The sequence below is a fragment of the Pimephales promelas genome, chromosome 3 (assembly GCF_988280905.1).
Source record: "Pimephales promelas chromosome 3, fPimPro1.hap1.1, whole genome shotgun sequence".
NCBI lineage: Eukaryota > Metazoa > Chordata > Actinopteri > Cypriniformes > Leuciscidae > Pimephales > Pimephales promelas.
The window spans coordinates 2,415,302-2,438,392 of NC_142771.1; the positions used below are offsets into that span (position 1 = coordinate 2,415,302).

General features: G+C 37.4%; 2 protein-coding genes across 5 annotated transcripts in view; both read right to left on the minus strand.

Moving 5' to 3' along the window:
• Window positions 1-1,945: 1,945 nt before the first annotated feature.
• LOC120475426 (uncharacterized) overlaps window positions 1,946-23,091 on the minus strand; it is a 37,724-nt gene continuing 16,578 nt past the window's right edge. Inside the window, exons 4-5 of one of the 4 annotated variants that reach the window (XM_089129074.1) lie at window positions 15,394-15,490; window positions 1,946-1,989 (exon numbers count right to left, since the gene is read on the minus strand). In XM_089129074.1, the coding sequence (XP_088985200.1) occupies window positions 15,424-15,490 (67 nt within the window). In that variant the 3' untranslated portion in view covers window positions 1,946-1,989; window positions 15,394-15,423. Of the gene's footprint in view, window positions 1,990-14,697; window positions 15,127-15,393; window positions 15,491-19,130; window positions 20,426-20,893; window positions 21,119-23,091 lie in introns of those variants that run through there. The other 3 variants (XM_089129072.1, XM_089129075.1, XM_089129076.1) reach the window with 3 other exon arrangements.
• LOC120475483 (uncharacterized) lies at window positions 3,548-8,455 on the minus strand. Its single transcript, XM_089129263.1, has 2 exons — window positions 8,301-8,455; window positions 3,548-4,719 (listed from the first exon to the last, which is right to left on the minus strand). The coding sequence occupies exons 1-2, from the start codon at window positions 8,356-8,358 to the stop codon at window positions 3,548-3,550; spliced, it is 1,230 nt and encodes a 409-aa protein (XP_088985389.1). The 5' UTR covers window positions 8,359-8,455.

The window sequence follows — 23,091 nt, forward strand, 5'->3', positions numbered from 1 at the left end:
AATTTTGAGTTTCGATATCTCAGTTCTGGAAGGGTCTAGAGCCTCCATTTTTGCGCTCAGGTCAAAGTCTCGCGGCCCTCTATCATAATCCAGAGTTTTGAGAAGATTGGAGAAACTTGATTTTTCGCCCGAAAATGAAAAAAAACGTAAGGGGTAACACTGTCGTTTTTTTTTTTCGGGTCGAAATTTTGAGTTTCGATATCTCAGCTCTGGAAGGGTCTAGAGCCTCCATTTTTGCGCTCAGGTCAAAGTCTCGCGGCCCTCTATCATAATCCAGAGTTTTGAGAAGATTGGAGAAACTTGATTTTTCGCCCGAAAACGAAAAAAAAGTAAGGGGTAACACTGTCGTTTTTTTTTCGGGTCGAAATTTTGAGTTTCGATATCTCAGCTCTGGAAGGGTCTAGAGCCTCCATTTTTGCGCTCAGGTCAAAGTCTCGCGGCCCTCTATCATAATCCAGAGTTTTGAGAAGATTGGAGAAACTTGATTTTTCGCCCGAAAATGAAAAAAAACGTAAGGGGTAATATATATATATATATATATATGTTTTGCTCTATAAACCACTTTCTGTCTTTGCCCTATATACTAATTGCCACATTTAAGCATATATATAATCGATATGTTCAACAAGCCATTCAGGATCATCAGCAGATCATCTCACTTTATACTTGAGTGTTTGCTGTTATAAACATTATTTGAGTCCGGATAGATGATAAAAGCACAATATGAAAATAAACAACAGAAAAACAAACACTATTGTCTCTCACCTTCACCATTCACTACACATAAAAACTACAGAAGCATCATATGTCCATTTGAATCTAAATATAGTTTGGTTTCTAATAACTTATTAACTTATAAGTACATTCTTTGAAATAAAGTAAATTAAAATGCACAGAAACTGGCAACAGAAAAATCATTAATATTTACATATATTTTTATTTTATAACTTGGACGTGGCTGTGGTTACAAGAGGTAAAAACGATATAAATCCTGTTCGTTTTCTCACACAAATCGCTCGTTTCGTGTCTTAGGCCATCAATGTGTACTTACATTTACGAGTCATTAAATCATGTTTAATTTTGACTTCTCTGTGCATGCTCTTTGAGGAAGACCCCATAAACCTCCATTATATGACTGATAGACAAGAACGGTTTGACCTAAAAATTTCAAAACTTAAACTACTGTGGAAACAAAGACACCTACATCTAGAATGCCCTTGAGGTAAGATAAAACATATCAAAAATTAATTTCAAAGTGAACTATCCCTTTAACACACCGCACACCGAGGGAGAATCTGATAAGATAATCTGTAGAACAATCAAGATAATCGGGACATAGCTAGGATTACCGGAAGGGGGAAATCGTCCCGAAATCAGCCCTATTGATTGATCTATAGCTACATTTTATTAAATGCTGCATTAACTAGTTTCAGAGCTCTATACAGGTCATTATAAAAAAAATAAAACATCTGCAGCATTTTAATTGGAAAGTTAGTTTACATATTTATATAAACAATAACCTAAAAATAACGTGTTAATATATATACCTATAAATAGTTATGTACAAATGTATGTAGTTTAATATAAAGAAATGTTCTATGTTATTAAAAATAACTATCCTGCTGTGTTTGCTGTGAAAGCGAAAGTAGTACTTGGCTTTGAGAACTGAAAATTATGTAATTATTCCTGAAGCAAGAAGAATCAGCAGACGATAAAATTGGACTAGCTGTTGATAGACTTATAATGAGTTTAATCAATCGTTACATAAAAATAATACAAGTGAAAACTAATGACTAACTAATAACTAAAACAATGAAAGAGTTATAATTAATATCAGATTCATGTCTCTCTTAAAAGTGTTCTTCAGAACGAGAAGGCAGAGGTGAAACTCTTCCCGCATTGATCACGTGTGTAAAGTTTCCCTTCAGACTTGATTTACAGAGTTTTTTTATGCTTCTGTTTTTCTTTTCTCGTTCACGTCCATCAGGTCTAAAAGAAACATTAAATCAAGTGAGATTTCAAATGAGAGACACATTTGAAATTAAAAGACACTCGACATTTGCTGTGTTTTTTGTTTTAGTTAAGGGAAAAGTAATATAAAATACAATATAAGAAATACAAATAAAACGGTAACTATGGAATCAGCGAAAACGTGAGCAAGATTCAGTTTTATTTCATTTAATGTAAGTAACAATATAGCATTGATAATAATATAGGGCTTCTTAGTGTACGGACGGTAACAAAATTTCTGTTGACGCTCGGACAGTTATTTATAACGTATTAATTATAGTTAAGAAACAATATATAGGAACTTTGTAAGTGTACAGACCATTTAATAAGAAGATACTTTATAAAGACAGTTCACTTCGTGTATCTTAGAAAATAGTCTCGATAAGTCAAACCACGAACGACGTGCTGAGTGAGCTGAACTGTATGAACGGCGTTCGTGGTTTGACTTATCGAGACTATTTTTTAAGATGGCTCCTGTCTGTATACGTGAAGTGAACTGTCTTCATAAAGTATCTTCTTATTAAACGGTCTGTACACTTACAAAGTTCTCAATGCTTCGTTTTGCATGTATAGACCCTCATTATGTTACTGTGTTAGTGTGGGGCTATTTTGAGCCTTGTTGGTGGTATAAACTAGCGATTTCTTTTTACTTAGTAAATGCCCCCAGTACTAGCATTATTATACGCTAAACAGTTTTTAGAGATAAAACTCTTTACATTCGATTATCATGAAAAAAAATCTCAGAGAACGGTTGGCTAGGTACCGATGTTTTATTAGACCAAAGGTTCATTTTGCACCGGAGTTCTCCTTTAAATAAATATGTTGTTTTGCCAAGTATAACTTTTCTTACACTTTGACGCTTTTAGTTTTACTAATGGGGACAGTCTTTGAAGGATGAACAAATCATGATTTTGGTCATCATATAAAAAATAACATTACAACTGGATCATATTTAGAGATTTAAAGTGAAAAGTGTGACGGACTTATAAGTCCTTGATTTGTGATAGGATTTTACTCAACAATCTATTTCTGCCACAATACCATGGTTACAGTTAGCATTATTACCTTAAATCCATAGGGAATATTTGTGATTTGTGGACTTAAGAGCCTTATAACTTAAAACATCATGAACTTGTTTGTTCAAGGCACAATGTTTCTCCTGGCATCCAAGTCAGTGTCCATGATTTACTCACAACTCGAGTCATCCTAGGTGGATATGACATTCTTCTTTAAGACGAATACTGACTTATAAAAACAATCCTTGCTCTTACAAGCTTTATAATGGATTATAATGAATTTCCATTTACCCGCAGTCTAGAACCCTATAGTGCTGTATTTCTGCTTTTAAATGTGCGCCACCTACTGTCAGAGAACAACTTTGTTTTTTGCATCTGAATTGACAAATAACAGATTCCAGTCGGTTGAAAACAAGTTAAAAATATAAATCGACAAAATGTCCTGAGTGAGGAGAGATGTGACGGGTGATGTGGCTAACTTACACAGAAGAGACTTTGTTGCTCATCACATGAAAATCTTCTTAGCGTGATTTCAGACTGTGTTTCTGTGGTTTATACACTACATGGACCTTCATGTGTCGCTTCAGGTTAGTTTTAATAGAGAAACTCTTCCCGCACTGATCACACGTGTGTGGTTTCTCTCCAGTGTGGATCCTCTCATGTGTTTTCAGATTTGCTGACCGATTGAATCTCTTGTCACAGTGTGAACACTTGTAAGGTTTTTCTCCAGTGTGGATCCTCATGTGTCTCTTCAGTTCAGCTTTACAAGAGAAACTCTTTCCACACTGATCACACGTGTGCGGCTTCTCTCCGGTGTGGATCATCTCATGTGTTTTCAGATGTGATGAGTGACTGAATCTCTTGTCGCAGTGTGAACACTTGTAAGGTTTTTCTCCAGTGTGAATTCTCTCGTGCAGTTTTAAACAGTTTGCTGTAGTAAAAGTCTTCTCACACTCAAAGCACATGTACTCTCTCACACCAGTGTGGATTTTCTGATGTAGTTTTAAATATTGCAGCCGTGAAAAACTCTTTCCACACACAGAACATGAATGCGGCTTCTCCTTCGTATGAACCGTCAGGTGTGTCTTCAGCTCTGATACCCTAAGAAACGTTTTGCCGCACTGATCACATGAGAACGGCTTCTCTCCGGTGTGGATCATCATGTGACGAGTAAGATTTTGCTTGTTTGTGAAACTCTTCCCGCACTGATCACATGAGAACGGCTTCTCTCCAGTGTGGATCATCATGTGTAATTGAATCTGAACGGACTGTATGAAACTCTTCCCACATTGATCGCATACATGCGGCTTCTCTCCGGTGTGGATCATCATGTGAACATTAAGGGAAGAAGATTGACTGAAACTCTTCCCGCACTGATCACATGAGAACAACTTCTCTCCGGTGTGGATCCTCATGTGACGAGTAAGATTTTGCTTGTTTGTGAAACTCTTCCCGCACTGATCACATGTGAATGGTTTCTCTCCAGTGTGGATCATCATGTGAACATCCATATGTTGTTTGGTAGAGAAACTCTGTCCACACTGAGTGCAGGTGAAAGATTTATCTGCTCTTCTTTTCTTTAAAAATGTATGTTTAGTCTTTGAGCGACTCAAGGGTTTTCCTCCAGGTTGGACATGATGTTCCTCCTCCACTTCACTCAGTTCTTCACTCGCCTCGCTCTCTTCCATCAGGTCTGACAGGAAAGAAAAAAATATTAAATTGAATTCTCAGTACATCATTCTCAGTACATTCCAGTGCTTGGCCCCCTCCTATTCACCATCCACATGCTTCCGCTCGGTCAGATCATCCGTCACCATGGACTCCATTTTCATTGCTACGCCGAAGATACCCAACTCTACATATCCACCAAATCCATCACCCCGGCTATCCTCTCCACCATCACCGATTGCATTTCCGACTTAAAGACCTGGATGGACAATAACTTTCTCAAACTAAACAGCAATAAAACAGAACTCCTTATCACTGGCCCAAAATCACTCCTTTCAACGATTCAGAACTTCACTCTTCTTATCGACGGACATATTGTATCCCCCTCCCACTCTGTTCGAAACCTCAGTATCACAATGGACTCAACCCTCTCTTACCGAACACACATCAACCATGTCACTAAACTACCCTTTTTCCACCTTCGCAACATCGCCCGTCTTCGCCCCTCCCTCACCCTGTCAACAGCCGAAATCCTCATTCACGCCTTCATAACGTCAACACTCGATTACTGCAATAGGCTTCTCTACGGACTACCTACTAATCAATTACAAAAATTACAATACATCCAGAACTCAGCTGCCCGCCTGCTCACCCGGTCCCGGGAACATATCACTCCCGTTCTTCGGCAGCTCCACTGGCTACCTGTACGCTATCGTATTCAATATAAGCTCCTCCTCCTCACCTACAAATCCCTCCATAACCTGGCCCAGTCCTACCTCACTGAACTCCTGGTACAGCACCAACCCACCCGTCACCTGCGCTTTTTTGGCACAAACCGCCTTACTCTGATCGCCCGCACAAATCGCCGGTCATTGGGGGATCGATCTTTTCCCATTGCCGCCCCCACCCTCTGGAACTCACTCCCTACATCCATTAGAAACTCTGATTCACTGCCAAATTTCAAAACAGCACTCAAAACTCACCTATTCAAACTAGCATTTCCCTAGAACAACCACCCATTTTTTTTGTTTCATCTCCCATGTGAAGCGTCTTTGAGTGTCCTGTCCAAAAAAGTGCTATACAAGTTTGATGTATTATTATCAAAATAATTCAGTGATCGATAAATACAATTCAAATGGCATGAAAGTGAACCCTGATGTAATAGGTACGCAATAAGGTACGAGTGTGAACAAGTCACGGCTGAAGGGTGTTGTCGACCCCTTCAGCCGTCACTTATTCACAATACTAGCCCCGAGTACCTTATTGCTTTTATAAAACGATTACCACACACAAAAAAAATTAAAGCCGAAAAATATGTATCTACGCAACTTTCATGAAGTAAAATCTTTAAAAGCCTTCCCTCCGCTGTCCCTGACCATAAACAGTAGGGCTGGGTAATGTAGGGCAAGGCCATCCCGATACCATACGTATCACGATACATGGGTCACGATGCGATATATCACGATACAATACATGTTGCGATATATTGCAGCAATTTTTTTTAACCTCCTACGACCTGGTGTCCACATTCGTGAACATCACATTTTTGCTTGTGTGGGGCATAATACTTAATTCTGTGTAACTGGAACATGTTTTTCACAAATGTGGACACTTACACTGCCATCTGGTGGTGTCGGGAGAGAAAAAATTAAATTAAACAATAAAATAAAATAAAACAATAACGTCAAGGTGGCGGAGAACAGGGGCGACTTGTCACACAGCCACACCGTATCAAAACGTCCACAAGGTAAAAATGAAATAACATTTCGTTGTTGATTCTTGTTAAGTTCTGGATTATAGGGTTGTATGATGACAACTACATTTAAGCTGCTAAATGACAATGGGACTTAGCTTCGTTGCAACGGTATAAGAATGTTAGCAAAAACAACAAATTTGTAGCTTCGTGATGAACGCTGGCCCACTCTCGTAAGCGCGATCGCGCACACACACACACTTGCTCACTCATGATCGCACGCACACACTCTCTCTCTTCCTTACTCACGCTCGGACAAACACACACTCACTCTCTCTCTTTTGCTCACTCGATCTGAAAGCTGCAGGCGTTTTTTAAACGTTCCGCCATTTTCTCACTCCCGCTAACTTACATTGACCGTAGCATGAAACAACAGGACGCATCCTGTTGGACCGGTGTCTGCGCGCAAGAGAGACCAAGTGTGTCTAGGGGTTGAACGACTTTAGATTTTTTGAAGTCGAATTGTTATGACATCAAAGTCGAGTCGACTAGTCGCTGACGTCATTCATAAAAACAAAAGAGATGTGACTGATTTGCAATTAAATGATACAGATGCTGACAGCTCATAATGGGGCCGTTTGCACCTGGACACGTAATGATCTTTTTACTGATCTGATTTATCAAAACGATTCCATTTACACCTGGTCACATAAATATTTTTCCGCAAAACGGATATAAATCTGATCTTCAAACAACGCGCTATATGTAGATTTGATGGAGTTCACATCAACAGTAATGAGCTGCATTTTATTGATCATCAGCTAATTTCGAAATCAAAGACCGCAATATTGTCCTCCACCTGAATGAATTGCTCATTATTATGCATGGCTTTGTCTTCTCAGGTGACAATCGCCTAATTATTCATGACAAGGGTTGGGCCGTTCACTCCCATTCCCATATTGTCTTTCCAAAAAAAAAAAAATCTGTTTCACAATTTATAACAATTCACAGTTTTATGTGGATGATTTTCAGGTCATTTTGAAGCAAAAACTCCAACATCAACATCCCTTAGTCATAAGTACTGTGGACGCATATTTAGTATGTGTTTTCAATAACCATGCATAAACAATATTCTCTCAAAAATACAAACATGTACATACATGTTGCTCACATATTATGGTATCCCTGTTTGTGCTAAATATAGTGTAATTTCACCTGTGCAGTTAATATGTTTGTAAGCAACTAAAAAAACCCACAAATGTCACAGCATGTCAGAACATCTCAAAACACCTCTGTGTTTCACCTTTCTGTGTCCTACATGTTAAACTCAACCCTGTTACTCCTGACATGATTTTCGTCCGTTTAAAACCAGAGCATTTCTTAAAATTGCGACACCCAGGAAGTGATGTCGTCTGGGCTCTTTCTACTGCATGATGGGAAGACAAGAAAATATTCTCAAGTAATTCTCTCAGTTTTTACACAAACTGTAGCATTGACTGTATTTATCAACCCTGTTACCAAAGTTACTGTAAGAGGAATCTCTATAACTATGAATAACTTGTGTGATATTTGAAAAACACAACTTCATTAGTAACTTGGTGTTTAGTGATTATAAAAAAGAAGTGTAAACTGTTGAAAATGACTAAAATTCTGGTAACGTGGTTGCAAATCGGGAACCAGAAATAAAATAAATGCAAAATTCCAGTTAAAATAGTATTTAGCTTGATCTGATGTTGACAATCAACATAAAACAATTCTCAAAACTCCCTTTACTGAACATTTGTTGAAGAAAAACCCAGAACATTCTCTACCATTTGATAGTTTAACTCTTTATCTAAAAGTGATGAAGGGCTTGAATGTTTCTAACATGAATGTTCTCCAGCATCATGAATGAATGAAGAATAAACACCAACCTCTTTGTTCTTCAGGATCTTCAGTGTGTTTCATTCTGCAGGGTTCTGGATCACTCATGTTCTCACTGTCCTTTTTAATAAACTCAGTCTTTGCAGATTTCAGCTCTTCCTGATGCTCGTCTTCACTTGTAACTGATGGGAATTTACAGCATTTATTGCTGAATTACTGTGGGAGGAGCTTGACTGATGATGTGATTGCTGTGGGAGGGGCTTCACTGATGATTTTACTGTGGTGGGAGGAGCTGATCTGCTAAAAAATATGAAGTTACAGAGTTTGTTTTTATAGTAAATTACATCTCTAAGCATTTATGTCTTTCTATCTATAGTTAGTAATTACTATTTAAGTAACTGATGCTAATTGCTAAATTGAATTTATTACTATTCATTACACTAATGTTACTTCATTAAAATACAGGTAGTGGGAGGAGCTTCACTGATGATGTGAGTATCTTATATTAATATAAATAATTTAAATTCTTCCAAATATAAATAATGGTAGGAAACACAGTTAAAATCATAGACAGAGAATTAAAGGTACATATAGTAGCCACCAAATCCCCTCTGTCTGCTGACACCAATGAAATGAGCTTTAAGTGTCAATTTACAGGAGATGTGAAGACATCAGCATAATAAATGAGGTGAAAACACGAACTATTGTCATGAAATACAGAGTGTTTTCAGCAGATCTGTTAATATTGATGATCCTCAGACTATCAACACTCATTCAACAAGACATTCAGGATCATCAGCAGATCATCTCACTTTATTCTTGAGTTTTTGCTGTTAGAAACACATTATTTGAGTCAGGATAGACGATACAAGCCTATAAAACTGCTCAATCAGAAAACTTGATGAAGTTTGATTTTATGAAATACATTCATCACAATAAAGTAATTCGATCATTCAAATGTGCAGAAACTGAAAATAAACTTTTAAATATAGAGAGCACAACAAACAATATTATTACAATATTATTTATCTATGGATTAAAAATGTCTCAAGTGACTCATAGCCTTGATGTAAAGTATTTAGCAGTATCTGTTGAACTTTATTTTTTTTTAACAATGTAAAGTAACAAATGTAATACAAATGTGTCAAGAGTATAAAATGGAAACTGACCATTAGAGTTTAAACAGCCCAAATGCGAACCGATGACAGCAGCAGTACTAGACGTGTCACACAAAACATAAAATTAATAAACCGAACTTTAAAAAAAAGACAAGAGGAAGAAGGGTTACATGTTAAAAACAAGTCACAACCTTCAAACGAAGTAAGTCATACTGACCTACCTCTAGAGCTGATAAGTCCCGCAAGTAAAATCGTCAATGCAAGTAAATGAGAGAAAATAATTATTTTCTAATCCCGTTTGAATTTTGCAATGAACATGAACATATGTTGTCTGTGAATTTTTAATATAATTTTTCGTTTAAAGAATACTACAATTTAGCGGGTAGAATTTTCATATGGTTAGACTTTGTGTGAGAGCACTTTGTGGACTACAACTCTTTGCTGCTTTCGACGCGTTTGATACACGTCACCACCACTAGCACACGGATCCCGCTAAACAAACCATTGTTTGAATGGTGACATTTGGGTACAAAATAGAGCCCGACCGATAAAGGATTTCGAAGGCCGATACCGATACAAATATTTTGGGGTTTTAAAATCCGATATTCCGATATATCGGCCGATATTTTTATTATTATTAAATATTGTTGGTTTTCACACACGTGTAAAAGAAAAGCTAACTTTTCTGCACAAGATACGTTTGAAACTTTTTTCTCTATGTCTAAATGTTCACTCCTCGCAAGTATAACTTACATTTTACAATGCAGGGACTGTAACTAGAGATATTCTAGTTATAAATACAGTAATCATTACTTTATTTAGGCAGAAAAAGTTCATTGTGGTTTCCAAGCTCTTTAATGTTAACATTAGCGGTCTTCCACTGATGATAGTGGCGTTAGCTAGCTTTGTGGTTAGCTAGTCTATGATGAGCCATAATTTAGCAATAGATAACATCATACTGCAAATTGTAAAACATACATTTTCAATACAACAGGCCAAGGAGAGATGATTGAAGCGTGTTTCGTCCGTTTTTATTTTACGTATTTTTTAAATATTAATTTATCGGCCATTATAACTGCCGATACCGATATTTTGGAAAATGCCTAATATCGGCCGATATATCGTTCTGGCTCTAGTACAAAACACACAGGCATCTCCATCTAATTCCTTAGATTATCCACAAGTGCTAGCCAAAGAATCATACAAGTACAATATACTGTCAAACTCGTTACATGAGAAATGATATAATAAAAATTCACAGACAACGTACTGTATGTTCACATTCATGGCACAATTCAAACGGGATCAGAAAATAATTATTTTCTCTCATTCACAATTGACGCTTTTTCAACCTAGAGGTCCACTTGGAGTTTTACGTATGGGTGGGACTTACCACCTCTACACACGAGCACACAGGAGAAACAGCCTACAAACAAGGCAAACAAGGATCTCTCAACGGATGACACTAGGTACACTTAACTTTATGGGCAACACATACAGAATGAGGGAAAGTAGCAACAATGATTACCTTCTGTGAAGTCTCAACCGGCAAACAAAGCCCATAGCCCATGCAAACAACTGATCTTCTTCTTCTTTTGTTGTTTAAATGGCGGTTGGCAAACCAACTTTAAGGTGCATTGTCCGCCACCTAGGGCTGTGCCATATCATACCGTCCACGATAATACCGGTAAAAAATTTTACATAATAAAAAAGTGTCATATCGCGATATTGATGATATAGTGGCATGGTGAAGTATGGCGTATTTACGTTACGTAGCGCACGCACAGCAGCATGTCAGCCTCTGGATCAGATCAAGATTTTAGTTCCTAAAAAGAGAGCTACTTCAATAGTATGGAAGTGGTTTGAGTATAAGAGGTCAGATCTCCAACAAAACACAATTTTTGTCAAATACGCGTGAAAACTGTAGATAAAGGTCACATAAAACAACTTTATGCTGCTGGACTTTATTGCTTTAACCATCTACCGGCCGGGTGTCTGTCACTTGAGTCAGAGCACTATTGTTCATCACGCGCACAGTAACTGAAATGTAAAACTGTTAAAAGAACGATAGCATAGCTAGATACTGTATATTATAAACTACGCTACGCATCAATGTCTTTACTTTGTGCTTTGAACTGCTCAGTGCGGATTCGACGCGCTGCGCGCTGTGACTCCGTGTTGCTTCAAGCGCATCATTCAGCGCTCGGGATGTGCATAAAGGCGGGCATACACTGTGCGATTTTCGTCCGATTTTGAGCCGAATTCTGACTCGTGTGACTCTTTTCGTGTCGGACCGATTTTCCGCTTTGTCGTGCGTCGTTTGTCGTGCAGTGTACAGGGAGAAACGAGAGGCGATTAACCTCTCACGATCGACAATCGGATGGTCGGATGAATTTCTGGCATGTCAGAAATTTTGGTCGCTCCTCGTGACTATATCGCACAGTTGAAGCAAAGCTACGAACCGATTGCCCTAAACTCAGTGTTTTTTCCCTCACTGCACCTGCGCGAAAACAGAAGTTTAACCATTTCATCTGCAGCAAAAATAAAATTAAAACAGATCTTAAAGTTCTGTAGTTCAAACTAATTTAGCCACAAATTACTGTTGCTTACCTCCAGTTCGTGTTGCAAAATGGATAATATTACCCACCGTCTTCAAGCCACCTGATATGCAACACCTCTTTTATTATTTTGTCAAACAATGTTTTTGAAATAAACCTATTTTTAATTTTCATTGATGATTAATAATGGCAATATTCTGACAAATTATAGACTGTTAATAGTTATTTTATATGCATATAATTCATTGTAATCGACCTAAATGTTTTAGACAATTTTTAATGAGGAGTAAGATTAATATTCCTCACAGCACGTTGGTTATGTGCTGTGAAAATATTGCGTGTCAAATTAATTATAATAGCGGATCAATTTAATAGTAAAATTAGCCTATAGGCCTACCCTTTTAATGATAATATAATACTAATAATAATTAAATGCATAAATTGAAAATACTAAATCATCTTGATACTGATAGCAGATGCTTGTTTTGACAATATCCCTGGATACATACACGTAAATAGGCGCAATCCAGGGGGTTATCGCAGATATTACACGTATAGTGTGAGCAGTGAAGTCGCAACTCGACGATCGGACCGTACAGTGTGAGCACATAAATCCTGAATCATGCGATTTACTCGTTCAGTGTGAGTAGGTACCTTGCTGAAATCGCAGACATCGCACAGTGTATGCCCGCCTTAAGCGCTGTGCGATGTATTGGAGCCTTTCATATCATAATACTTTTGCGCAATGATAGATTAATAGCCTTTGTTCTGTCCTATCAATCATATGTTGCTGCCTCATTAAACAGCTGTGCTATACATTTTAAACATGTCTCAATTTTATAGTAGACTAGGCTATATAAGAATTAATCCTTTTGATTTTTGTTACCTTTTTTTCATGAATGCACAACACAAAGAGCAATGTGTAAAGTTTGACCAGATTTAGTGTTACAATTGTCTCTTATTTATTCCCAGTGTTGGGGAGTAGTTAACTACAAGTAGCGAAGCTACTAACTTAACTACATTTTTCAGTAGCTTGGCTGTAGCTCAGTTGCTTTTTAAACAGTGTAGCTTTTCCAGTAGCTAACTACTTTTTGCAGCAAGTAGCGGTGTAGCTCGAGCAAAAGCTACATTGTGTTTGTCGAGCCTGCGCGAATTAGCGCGATGCTATATTCTTCTTCTTGTTAGATTACAAACTCATTTTTTTTTTTTGCCATTACCGCCACCTGTTGTTTTATCACGCATCTTGCGGCTAACGGTTAACTGACGTACAGAAGTGTGTTGACACACACACATGATGATGGAGCAAGACTTGACGGCAGATTTGGAGGATGGAGAAACAACTAAAGTTAATTACCCATGGCATTATTTGTCCAAGTTTTTTGAAAAAATTTTCTACATGCAATTTACGTTGGATGTATATTTTGTTATTGCAATGTTGTAGACTGTTTTGTTGCAATTTTGCACTTTTGACAAACATTCTGAGATATTTGGTTGTTGTGTGTAATAAAACAATACTTTTTGAGATCATAATTTTATTGCATTGTTTTAAACACTAAATGTTTTAGATGTTTTAAGTAAAACATTTAGTGTTTGAAACAATGCAATAAAATTATGATTTCAAAAAGTATTGTTGTCCCCTTCTGTCTTTAGACACTTATTCAGTTATTAATAATATACGTTGTTCAAAAAAGCAAAAGTAGTTTCAATGTAGCTAGCTACTTTTTGATAGTAACTTGTAGTGTAGCAAACTACTTTTCCAAAAGAGTAGCTTGACTGTAGTTTAACTACTTTAACTTACGAGTAGCTTGTAGCTTGTCAAACTACAGTTTCAGAGTAGCTTCCCCAACACTGTTTATTCCCCACTAAATGTTTTTTCCCTAAATGTTCAGATTTTATACAATTATTGTATAAATTAGGTATTTTATACCTCATTTGATGCTAATCCAAAAATGATGCCAGGCAACTTTTAAGTTTTGATAATTTTTAAGCAGTAAGTATTTTACATTTTGAAGGTTTGTTTGGATTGCCGCTGTTTGTTTAAATTTTTGTACTTAAAAGTTTAGGTAAATTTTTTGAGGTGACAACATTGCGCAGGCTTCTGAAGTTATTGTTAATATTGTTAAGTTATTACTTATTGTTAAACTAAAATGTTAAGGAGTTATGTTTTTGCACTAATGCTGCTGCCAGCCAGCTGCAATCACTAATAAAACGTTGTTTCATATATTTTTAATTTAATTTGTGCACGTCCACTTCCGACGCAGTTCAACAATGGCCAAAACGAAGGCTAGATGTCACTCCTCTGTTCCACTTTGTAAATCTAACGAACAACGCCAACCCTACTTAAGTTTTCATGGATTCCCGACTGAATTGAGTATAAGGAAGAAGTGGATTAAAGCGGTTTGCCGGAATAATTGTTCAGTTTGTTCGTCCATGCCAATTTCACGACGGTGATCAGACTTTCCTTATTCCAGCTGTTCTCTTTTTCTGCTGATTGTGTAAAGTTGTGTGGTGAGACAGAGAAAGTAATTTTAGTTTATTTAATAAAATCTGTGTGTTGTTTAAAGTTCATAGTATTTGATCTGACTTCATGAAGCCTTATGATGTGCCTGAAACGTCAAACTGACTAGAACAAACTCTTTGAGATGTATATGATACTGGATATCAAGGGTGAAACTGTTAATAACGTAGACAGACAGCAATCTCATTCAGTGTCAGTCATGTGTGGATGTGGGTGAAATCTAATTTAATTTAAATTAAAACATGGAAAGTGGAAAAATGAGTAAATGGTTTAATCAAGCATTACTTTACGTAAATACAAACATTAAGTAAAAGTAAAAGAGACCGATCTCTCATTACAGCCAAAGCATCTCAAAAGAAGAAAAGTGTCCAGGTTCAAAGACACATGAAAGTATATCTTGCATTTACATGGAAGAGTAGAAGTGGAAGAGAAACTAGATTTTATCATGAAAATAGAGTTAAAAGTGTATATCAGATTCATGTCTCTCTTGTTATGGCCTTATCACAGTTCACAGTTAAATGCTCTTTCTTCAGAATGAGAAGATGTGATTTCAGAGCGAAAGCCTGAGCCGCTTCTTCCCAGAGTGAATCTTCAGACTTGATTTACATTGGTTTTCCCGTCACTCATCTGGAGACATATTTATATGCTTCTGTTTTTCCTTTCTTGTTCATTTCCATCAGGTCTAAAAGAAACATTAAATAAAGTGAGATTTCAAATGAGAGACACATATAAAATGAAAAGTGAATCCAAAAGTCAAGATCACTGATGAGTTCATTAGTCATTTAAATCCCATCAAATCTGGTGCACAACTGCGGTTCACGACTATAATCTATTTTAATGATGATTTGTGTTATAAGTCACTAGTTTGGTCATGAAACAATGTAAATCTGGTGAGCAGAAGCATGTTCTTCAGCAATATGAATGAATGAATGAATGAATGAACACCAACCTCTTGGTTCTTCAGTATCTTCAGTGTGTTTCATTCGGCAGGTTCTGGATCACTGTCGTTCTCTCTGTCCTCTCCTTCCAGATGCTTTCTGGTAGTTCTGCCAAAAATTATAATATGCATGATAAATATTTCAAGAACTCCTGTGCAGAACAAATGAATGACGATGACAACAGATGAGTGGCGGGAAAACTAAGACAAACTGAGAAAACAAACTAAAAGTGCCTGAAAATGTAACTAACAGCAACAAAGCCACAGTCGAAGCCACAGCAACAAACAATTTCTCCTCAATTGTTTAATAATAAAAACCAACTTAAATGAACTAGGGCTGCAACAACTAATTGACGAAATGAATAATAACAAGCAGATGTCAGAAATAGAAAGCTGATTTGCATTCATTACATTCATCTGTTTTACTCATGATGTCGGTGTGACAAAGTATGGCAACAGTTAAATAATATAAATAGGAAAGTCACAATAATGAGAAATGTTTTCATGATTATAACTTACCCTATTATAATAATTAGAAACTTTCTAGGAATAACTTAACATTACATTATTGGGAATGATTTGGGAATTATTATTTGATTATATCAGGAAGGATTTATCATCACTGATAAATGTGGAACAGTTAGTTAATGTGTTCATGATATCAAGGCTAGATTATTGTAACGCTCTACTGAGGGGTTGCCCTGCACTCTTAATAAACAAACTCCAGCTAGTTCAAAACACAGCCGCTCGAGTTCTTACCAGAATGACCATATTAGCCCGGTTCTGTCAACCCTGCATTGGCTCCCGTATACATTTTTAAACATCGCTGATTACATAAGAAGATCAGCGTTCTCACGAATTGACGTTTTTTAAAGTTTGCGTAGAGAGAACGTAAGAGTTTTCCGTTAAAAAAGTGTCGTGTTAGCGGCCACTAAGCTAATAACTAATGATCTCTGCGACGGAAGAGAATTAGCTGGATCTTTAGCGGGAAACTAACTTTATTCTAGAGCTGCCATTAAGCCAAAACAATCTGTTACTTTAATTTAGTTTGATCTATATTGTTAAAAGCACTATATAAATAACAAGATGCTTTCTCGTAATAGCGACTTAACATCTCATAATGAGAAATGTTCTCATTATAACGAGATATTACAATTCAATATCTCATAATAATGTGAAAAATTTAAACAGATAGAAAGCAACCACCAACTGTTAGGAAACTAAGGGTGTATTCACACCTGCCTTGTTTGGTTCGATTGAATCGAACTCTAGTTCGTTTGCCCCCTTGGTGCGGACCTTTTGGGCAGGTGTGAATACAGCAATCGAACTCGGGTGCGGACCAAACAACCGAACCGAGACCCAGCTGAAGAGGTGGTCTCGGTACGGTTCCAAACGAACTCTGGTACGGTTCGTTTACGGTGTGAACATGAACCGACCCAATTGCAAGAAAGCACTGCGTCGAAAGAGAATATTCCGGTATGCTGTCTGGCCACACGATACTGCTACGCATCTTTCTGCGCATCATTGGAATGAATGAATGAATGAGTGCGTGCATCAGGACATTCACATACAGAGCGTTCTCTTTAGTCTAATCGCGCATAGATGCAACAAAAAAAAAAATCATTTGCAGTTCATTAAGCATTTGCAGTTCACCACCTTTTGGTGGTGCTTGACGAGATTCCCCCTTAAAGCGAGTGCCGAGAAAAGTTCTATATAAATGTAATGAATTATTAATATTAATGTAAGGATAGTTACAATACAAGGATGATGATGCGTTAATTTACGTTAAACTGGACGAACTTAATCGCACGCGTTAACATTGACAGCACTTGTTAGCAGTACACAATAAGAATCTCATTATTCGAATATGTGAACATAGCCCTCTCTATGAATGAAAACTTTATACCTTATCCGTCTTCTGTGCAGTCCCACTTGCAACGCAAAGTTGAGATGTTGCCCGGAGATTAAAAAAAAAACAGTAGATGGTCGAATGAAAAGATGCACGAGAGACGAGAGTTGTCGTATTTCCCCGCGTTTAATAGAACCACTCAAACGTTACACTCGTCGCCTTCTCAAAATCCGAATTACAACATCGTATAGATGACATACTCATTAGTTTCTTCATATTGCGTTCGTACAGCAGACTGATCTCATGAAGTAGCGTGTGTATGCCACGCCAATTCGTATTTCCATTTTTGGCGTGCTATCAAGACGCATAATCGCCTTTCAGCGTGTTTATGAACGCCGTTGACTTAACGCTATATAAATATCAGTGGTGGAATGTAACGAAGTACAAATACTTTGTTACTTTACTTAAGTACATTTTTCACGTATCTTTACTTTACTTAAGTAGAATAAATAGTGCATACTTTTTACTTTTACTTCGTTACATTTTGCAGCAATTATTATACTTTCTACTCCACTACCTTTCTACAACTTCTGTTACATTTTCGTTACATTTTCTGATCAGTTTTTCCCCTGCTAAAACGTAATCTGGCCGTCCGTTCGTTGCACGTTTGTCTTGTCAGTGACGTTTGGTTGCCATAGATACAGTATATCAACCCGTTACACTAAATGCGTCTCACACGCAGTGTGTTTATCGTGCAACTAATACGCAAAAATTTGTTTTTACGTGCATAGGAAACGCACCGCGTGTAATATACGTTTGGTTAGGATTATGGCAAGCCAAGAGGTTCAGAATTACACCATAAATTAATCGAGTTTACTGCCAAACAGAGTTATTAACATATAGTAAGGATAAGCATGATGTGTATATTGCCTAATTGCAAGCTTGCTTCAGAAATGGTGGCAACATTTTTTTTCCATGATTATTGAACATCATTATAGGAGTATTAAGTTGAATGAGTTAGAATTAAATGTTTTATTAATCATTAGAAAATAGTCATTAAGAGAATCAATTGTTATGCAAGTACTTTTACTTTTAATACTTAAAGTACATTTAAAATAAGGTACTTTTTACTTTTTACTTAAGTTTGGTTGTCATTGTGTTACTTCTACTTTTACTAAAGTAAATATTTATCTGGTTATTTGTACTTTCACTTAAGTACTGAGATTCAGTACTTCCTCCACCACTGATAAATATATGACTAACCTCAACCCCATCCCTAAACCTAACCGTCACTGGGGTTAATAGCATTTATAACTGTTCCCTTACCATCCTAGATAAAAAAAAGATATGACTTACCTCAACCCCATCCCTAAACTTAACCGTCACTGGGGTTAATGGCATTTATGACTGGAGATTTGACTGCGTGTACAGACATGCGGAATGACGCGGACGTTAATGGCGTAGACATACGCGGATACACGCAGATAGCTCAAAATGCGTAGAGATAACACGCCACCTGACTCGAAAGTGCCGTGTATGTTTACGCAAAAGTCATGATGTCATGTTGCGTACAGAATTAACACAAAATTAGTAAAAGAACAAATATTGCAGTACGAAATATATGGAAATATCTCCATGCTGAGCCTTTTTTTGCACTTCCTGATTTCCCTTGAGAATCCTTGTCCAATGAATGGACGACCTTAGCACACGAGTGGTTTTGTTTACAAATTTTGGTCCACTTGCAAAAAGAGCAGTGTGAAAGCGAACCGTACCAAAAAAATTATTATAATAATTGATTTGGTCCGGACCAAAGCAAGTGAACTGTCGGACTTTCCTGGTGTGAATACACCCTAAATTACAGAGAAGAGACTTTAATGCTCAGCACATAAAGATGAACTACTTACTGTGATCGCAGACTGTGTTGATGTGGTTTCTCCACTGTATGGATCTTCATGTGTCGCTTCAAGTGAGTTTTAGAATTGAAACCCATCCCGCACTGATCACACGTGTGTGAGTTCTCGGCGCTGTGGATCCTCTCATGTCTTTTCAAAGGTGTTGACTGACTGAATCTCTTGTCGCAGTGTGAACACTTGTAGGGTTTTTCTCCAGTGTGGATCCTCTCATGTGCTGTCAGAGTTCCTGAATGACTGAATCTCTTGTCACAGTGTGAACACTTTAAAGGTTTTTCTCCAGTGTGGATCCTCTGGTGCCGTTTTAATTCTCTCCCTGTTGTAAAAGTCTTCTCACACTCAAAGCACATGTACTCTTTCACACCAGTGTGAACTTTCTGATGTAGTTTTAAATTTTGCAGCAGTGAAAAACTCTTTCCACACACAGAACATGAATACGGCTTCTCCTTCGTATGAACCGATAGGTGTTTCTTCAGGTGTGATGCAGTAAGAAACGTTTTGTCGCACTGATCACATGCGTACGGCTTCTGTCCGGTGTGGATCCTCATGTGAATCTTAAGGTATGATGATTGTATGTAACTCTTTCCACACTGAACACATGCGTACGGCCTTTCTCCAGAGTGAATTCTCGTGTGAACATTTAGATGTTGTTTTTGTGTGAAGCTCGACCCACACTGATCACATGTGAACGGCTTCTCTCCGGTGTGGATCATCATGTGACTCTTAAGGTGTGATGAATGTGGGAATCTCTTTCCACACTGATCGCATGCGTACGGCTTTTCTCCAGTGTGGATCATCATGTGAAGATTAAGATGTTGTTTTTTTGTGAAGCTCGACCCACACTGATCACATGAGAACGGTTTCTCTCCAGTGTGGGTCCTCATGTGAAGCTTAAGAAGTTGTTTGTTTGTGAAACTCTTTTCACACTGATCACATGTGAATGGCTTTTCTCCGGTGTGGGTCCTCATGTGAAGTTTAAGATTTTGTTTGGTTGTGAATCTCTTCCCACATTGATCACATGTGAACGGCTTCTCTCCGGTGTGGATCCTCATGTGACTCTTAAGGTATGATGATTGTGTGAAACTCTTCCCACATAGATCGCATGAGAACGGTTTCTCTCCAGTGTGAATCCTCATGTGAAGCTCAAGATGTTCTTTGCGTGTGAGACTCTTCCCACACTGAGTGCAGGTGAAAGATTTCTTGTCTCTTCTTTTATTTAAAATTGTCTGTTTATTCTTTGAGCGACGCAAGTGTTCTTCACTCTCCTCGTTCTCTTCCATCAGGTCTGAAGGGGAAAAAAATATCAAAATTGTATGAAGAGAAAAAATGTTTAATATAGTTAAACATTATAATAGTTTAATAATGAATTAAAGTTAAATAAACGACAAAAAGAATTATCAGTTATCTGACAAAATTCCCATATAGGTGCATCCCTAGGTATCAGTTATAATAAGCAGTAACCAAAGTTACTGTAAGAAGAATAATCTCTGGTTGGGTATTGTTTGGGTTTTTATGATATCAGTGCCAAATCGAAACTTTTGAACGGGTTCCAGTGCCTGAACTGATACTTAAAAAAAGAGTTTGACTTAATGTTGAGCATTTTTCAAACCTTGCTTTACTGACCATTTTGAAAACCAAAACTTTTGTATCCATTTCATAGTTAACCTATTTTATCTAAAAGTGATGAAGAGCTTGAATGTTTCTAACATGAATGTTCTCCAGCATCATGAATGAATGAAGAATAAACACCAACCTCTTTGTTCTTCAGGATCTTCAGTGTGTTTCATTCTGCAGGGTTCTGGATCACTCATGTTCTCACTGTCCTCTTTAATAAACTCAGTCTTTGCTCAACTTCACTTGTAGATGATGGGAATATTCCAGCATTTATAGGAGAATCGCAGTGGGCGGAGCTTTGCTGGTGTTGTGACTGATGTGGGAGGGACTTCAATTTTGGTAAATTCTAGTGGGAGGAGCTGATCTGCTCAAATTAAAATATATCTGTCACTGAGTTTGTTTTATACTTATTGATAACAGAATATAATAATGTAATGAAATTATTCCAAATATAAATAATGGTAAGAAAAACAGTTTAACACATAGACCTAAAGACAGATATAAATGTAATATAGTCGTCACCAAATCCTCAGTCTGCTGACACCAATGAAATGAGCTTTAAGTGTCAATTTACAGGAGATGTGAAGACATCAGCATAATAAATGAGGTGAAAACAGGAACTATTGTCATGAAATAAAGAGTGTTTTCAGCAGATCTGTTAATATTGATGATCCTCAGACTATCAACACTCATTCAACAAGCCATTCAGGATCATCAGCAGATCATATCACTTTATTCTGAGTGTTTGCTGTTAGAAACACATTATTTGAGCCAGGATACATGATAAAAGCCTGTAATCATAAACTAAAAGTCATTAAACTGTGCAGAAACTGAAAGCAATCATGCTACTTTTAAAAATAAAGAGCACTATCAATATTATTCATGTATGGAATTGAAATGTCTCTTGTGACTGATAGGCTCAATGTAAAGTATTTAGCAGGCTCTGTTCCAGTATATTTTAACAAAGTAGGCTAACATTTAATCCAAATGTGTCAAAAGAAATAAAATGGCAGCAGGACTCAAACTTTGACTTTTGTCTTGTCATTCAGTAACAGTTCTCACTCCAAACATCGAGACTATCACACAAACACACACTCGCTCAGGTCTGAATGAACGCCACATATTTTCTAGGGGTGCACGATATATCGAATTAATATCGTTATCGCGATATCACGTTGCTCGATATACATATCGAAAGTCTCTCGATATTTATGCAATATTTTGTTTATGATGCGTCCGGTCCGACATGCACCGTTGCATTTCCCCCGACTCATTTTCTGATTCTCCTTCTCCATTGTTGCAGTCGCGCGCGTCGTCATATATGGCCATAACATGACATGTAGCCTGTAACGTTCTCATTTTTAGCGTTTTTGGAAGGAGTACATTTTATGTGGTTTCAACAACGAGATGCATTTACATTTGTTCAGTTTCGACTGAAATGCGGCCCAGACTTCCTCCTGAAGTGGTTTAAGCGATTAGATTCAAATACCTCACGAATGCGTTTCAGAGGGTATTTACACCCGGTCTTTTCACGATAAGATAGCTATCCGGTCAAAGAAAACGCATATAGTGGTGTTTATGTTGCATATAGTGTGTTCTGTAGACTTGCTATTTATTTATTATCTTTTACACTGTAGTGTACACAACTAGTAACATGTCCTGTACTGTAGACATGGTTATTATTTATTTATTCATGCTATACCAGTCCAATATTACTGTCGGTTGAAATAAACCTTATGTTGTAAGAAAACTTGTTTTATTTATTAATCTTTTTTGATGCGTTTTCCTATAACTTTTGTAGTTTTACATCCGTTTAAAAATATCGAAATTAATATCGATATCGCAATATCACAGGTATTCTGATTACCATTGTTGGTATTATCATAGATTGATCCATGTATTCATAATCTATCTTATTTTACCTTGTAGTTATTTGATTACCATTGTTGGTTTTATTATAATTGTTACCTAATGGCTCGTTTCCACTGAGGGGTACGGTACAGTACGGTACAGTACGGTACGGGTCGGGTCGGGTACACCATGATCAGGCTTGCGTTTCCACCGCCAACAGTACCCTTACTTGAAAGGCGTGGTATGCTGGAAAGAAGCGATCGACGTCATTTTCGCGCGAAGAAAGCAACATAGTAAACAACAATGGATGGCAGACAGCAGATCTTGTCACTAGAAACAAGCGCTGGCATTAGGCGTTTCCAAGAAGCCAACGCAAAGTCCGACTCAGGAGAATGATCCCGAGGACGCGAGTCCAGTAATTCTGTTATGGAACAGCGTGTTCTTGAACGCGGCACTCTGCTCGCTCGGGCTCTGCGACTCCGGTTA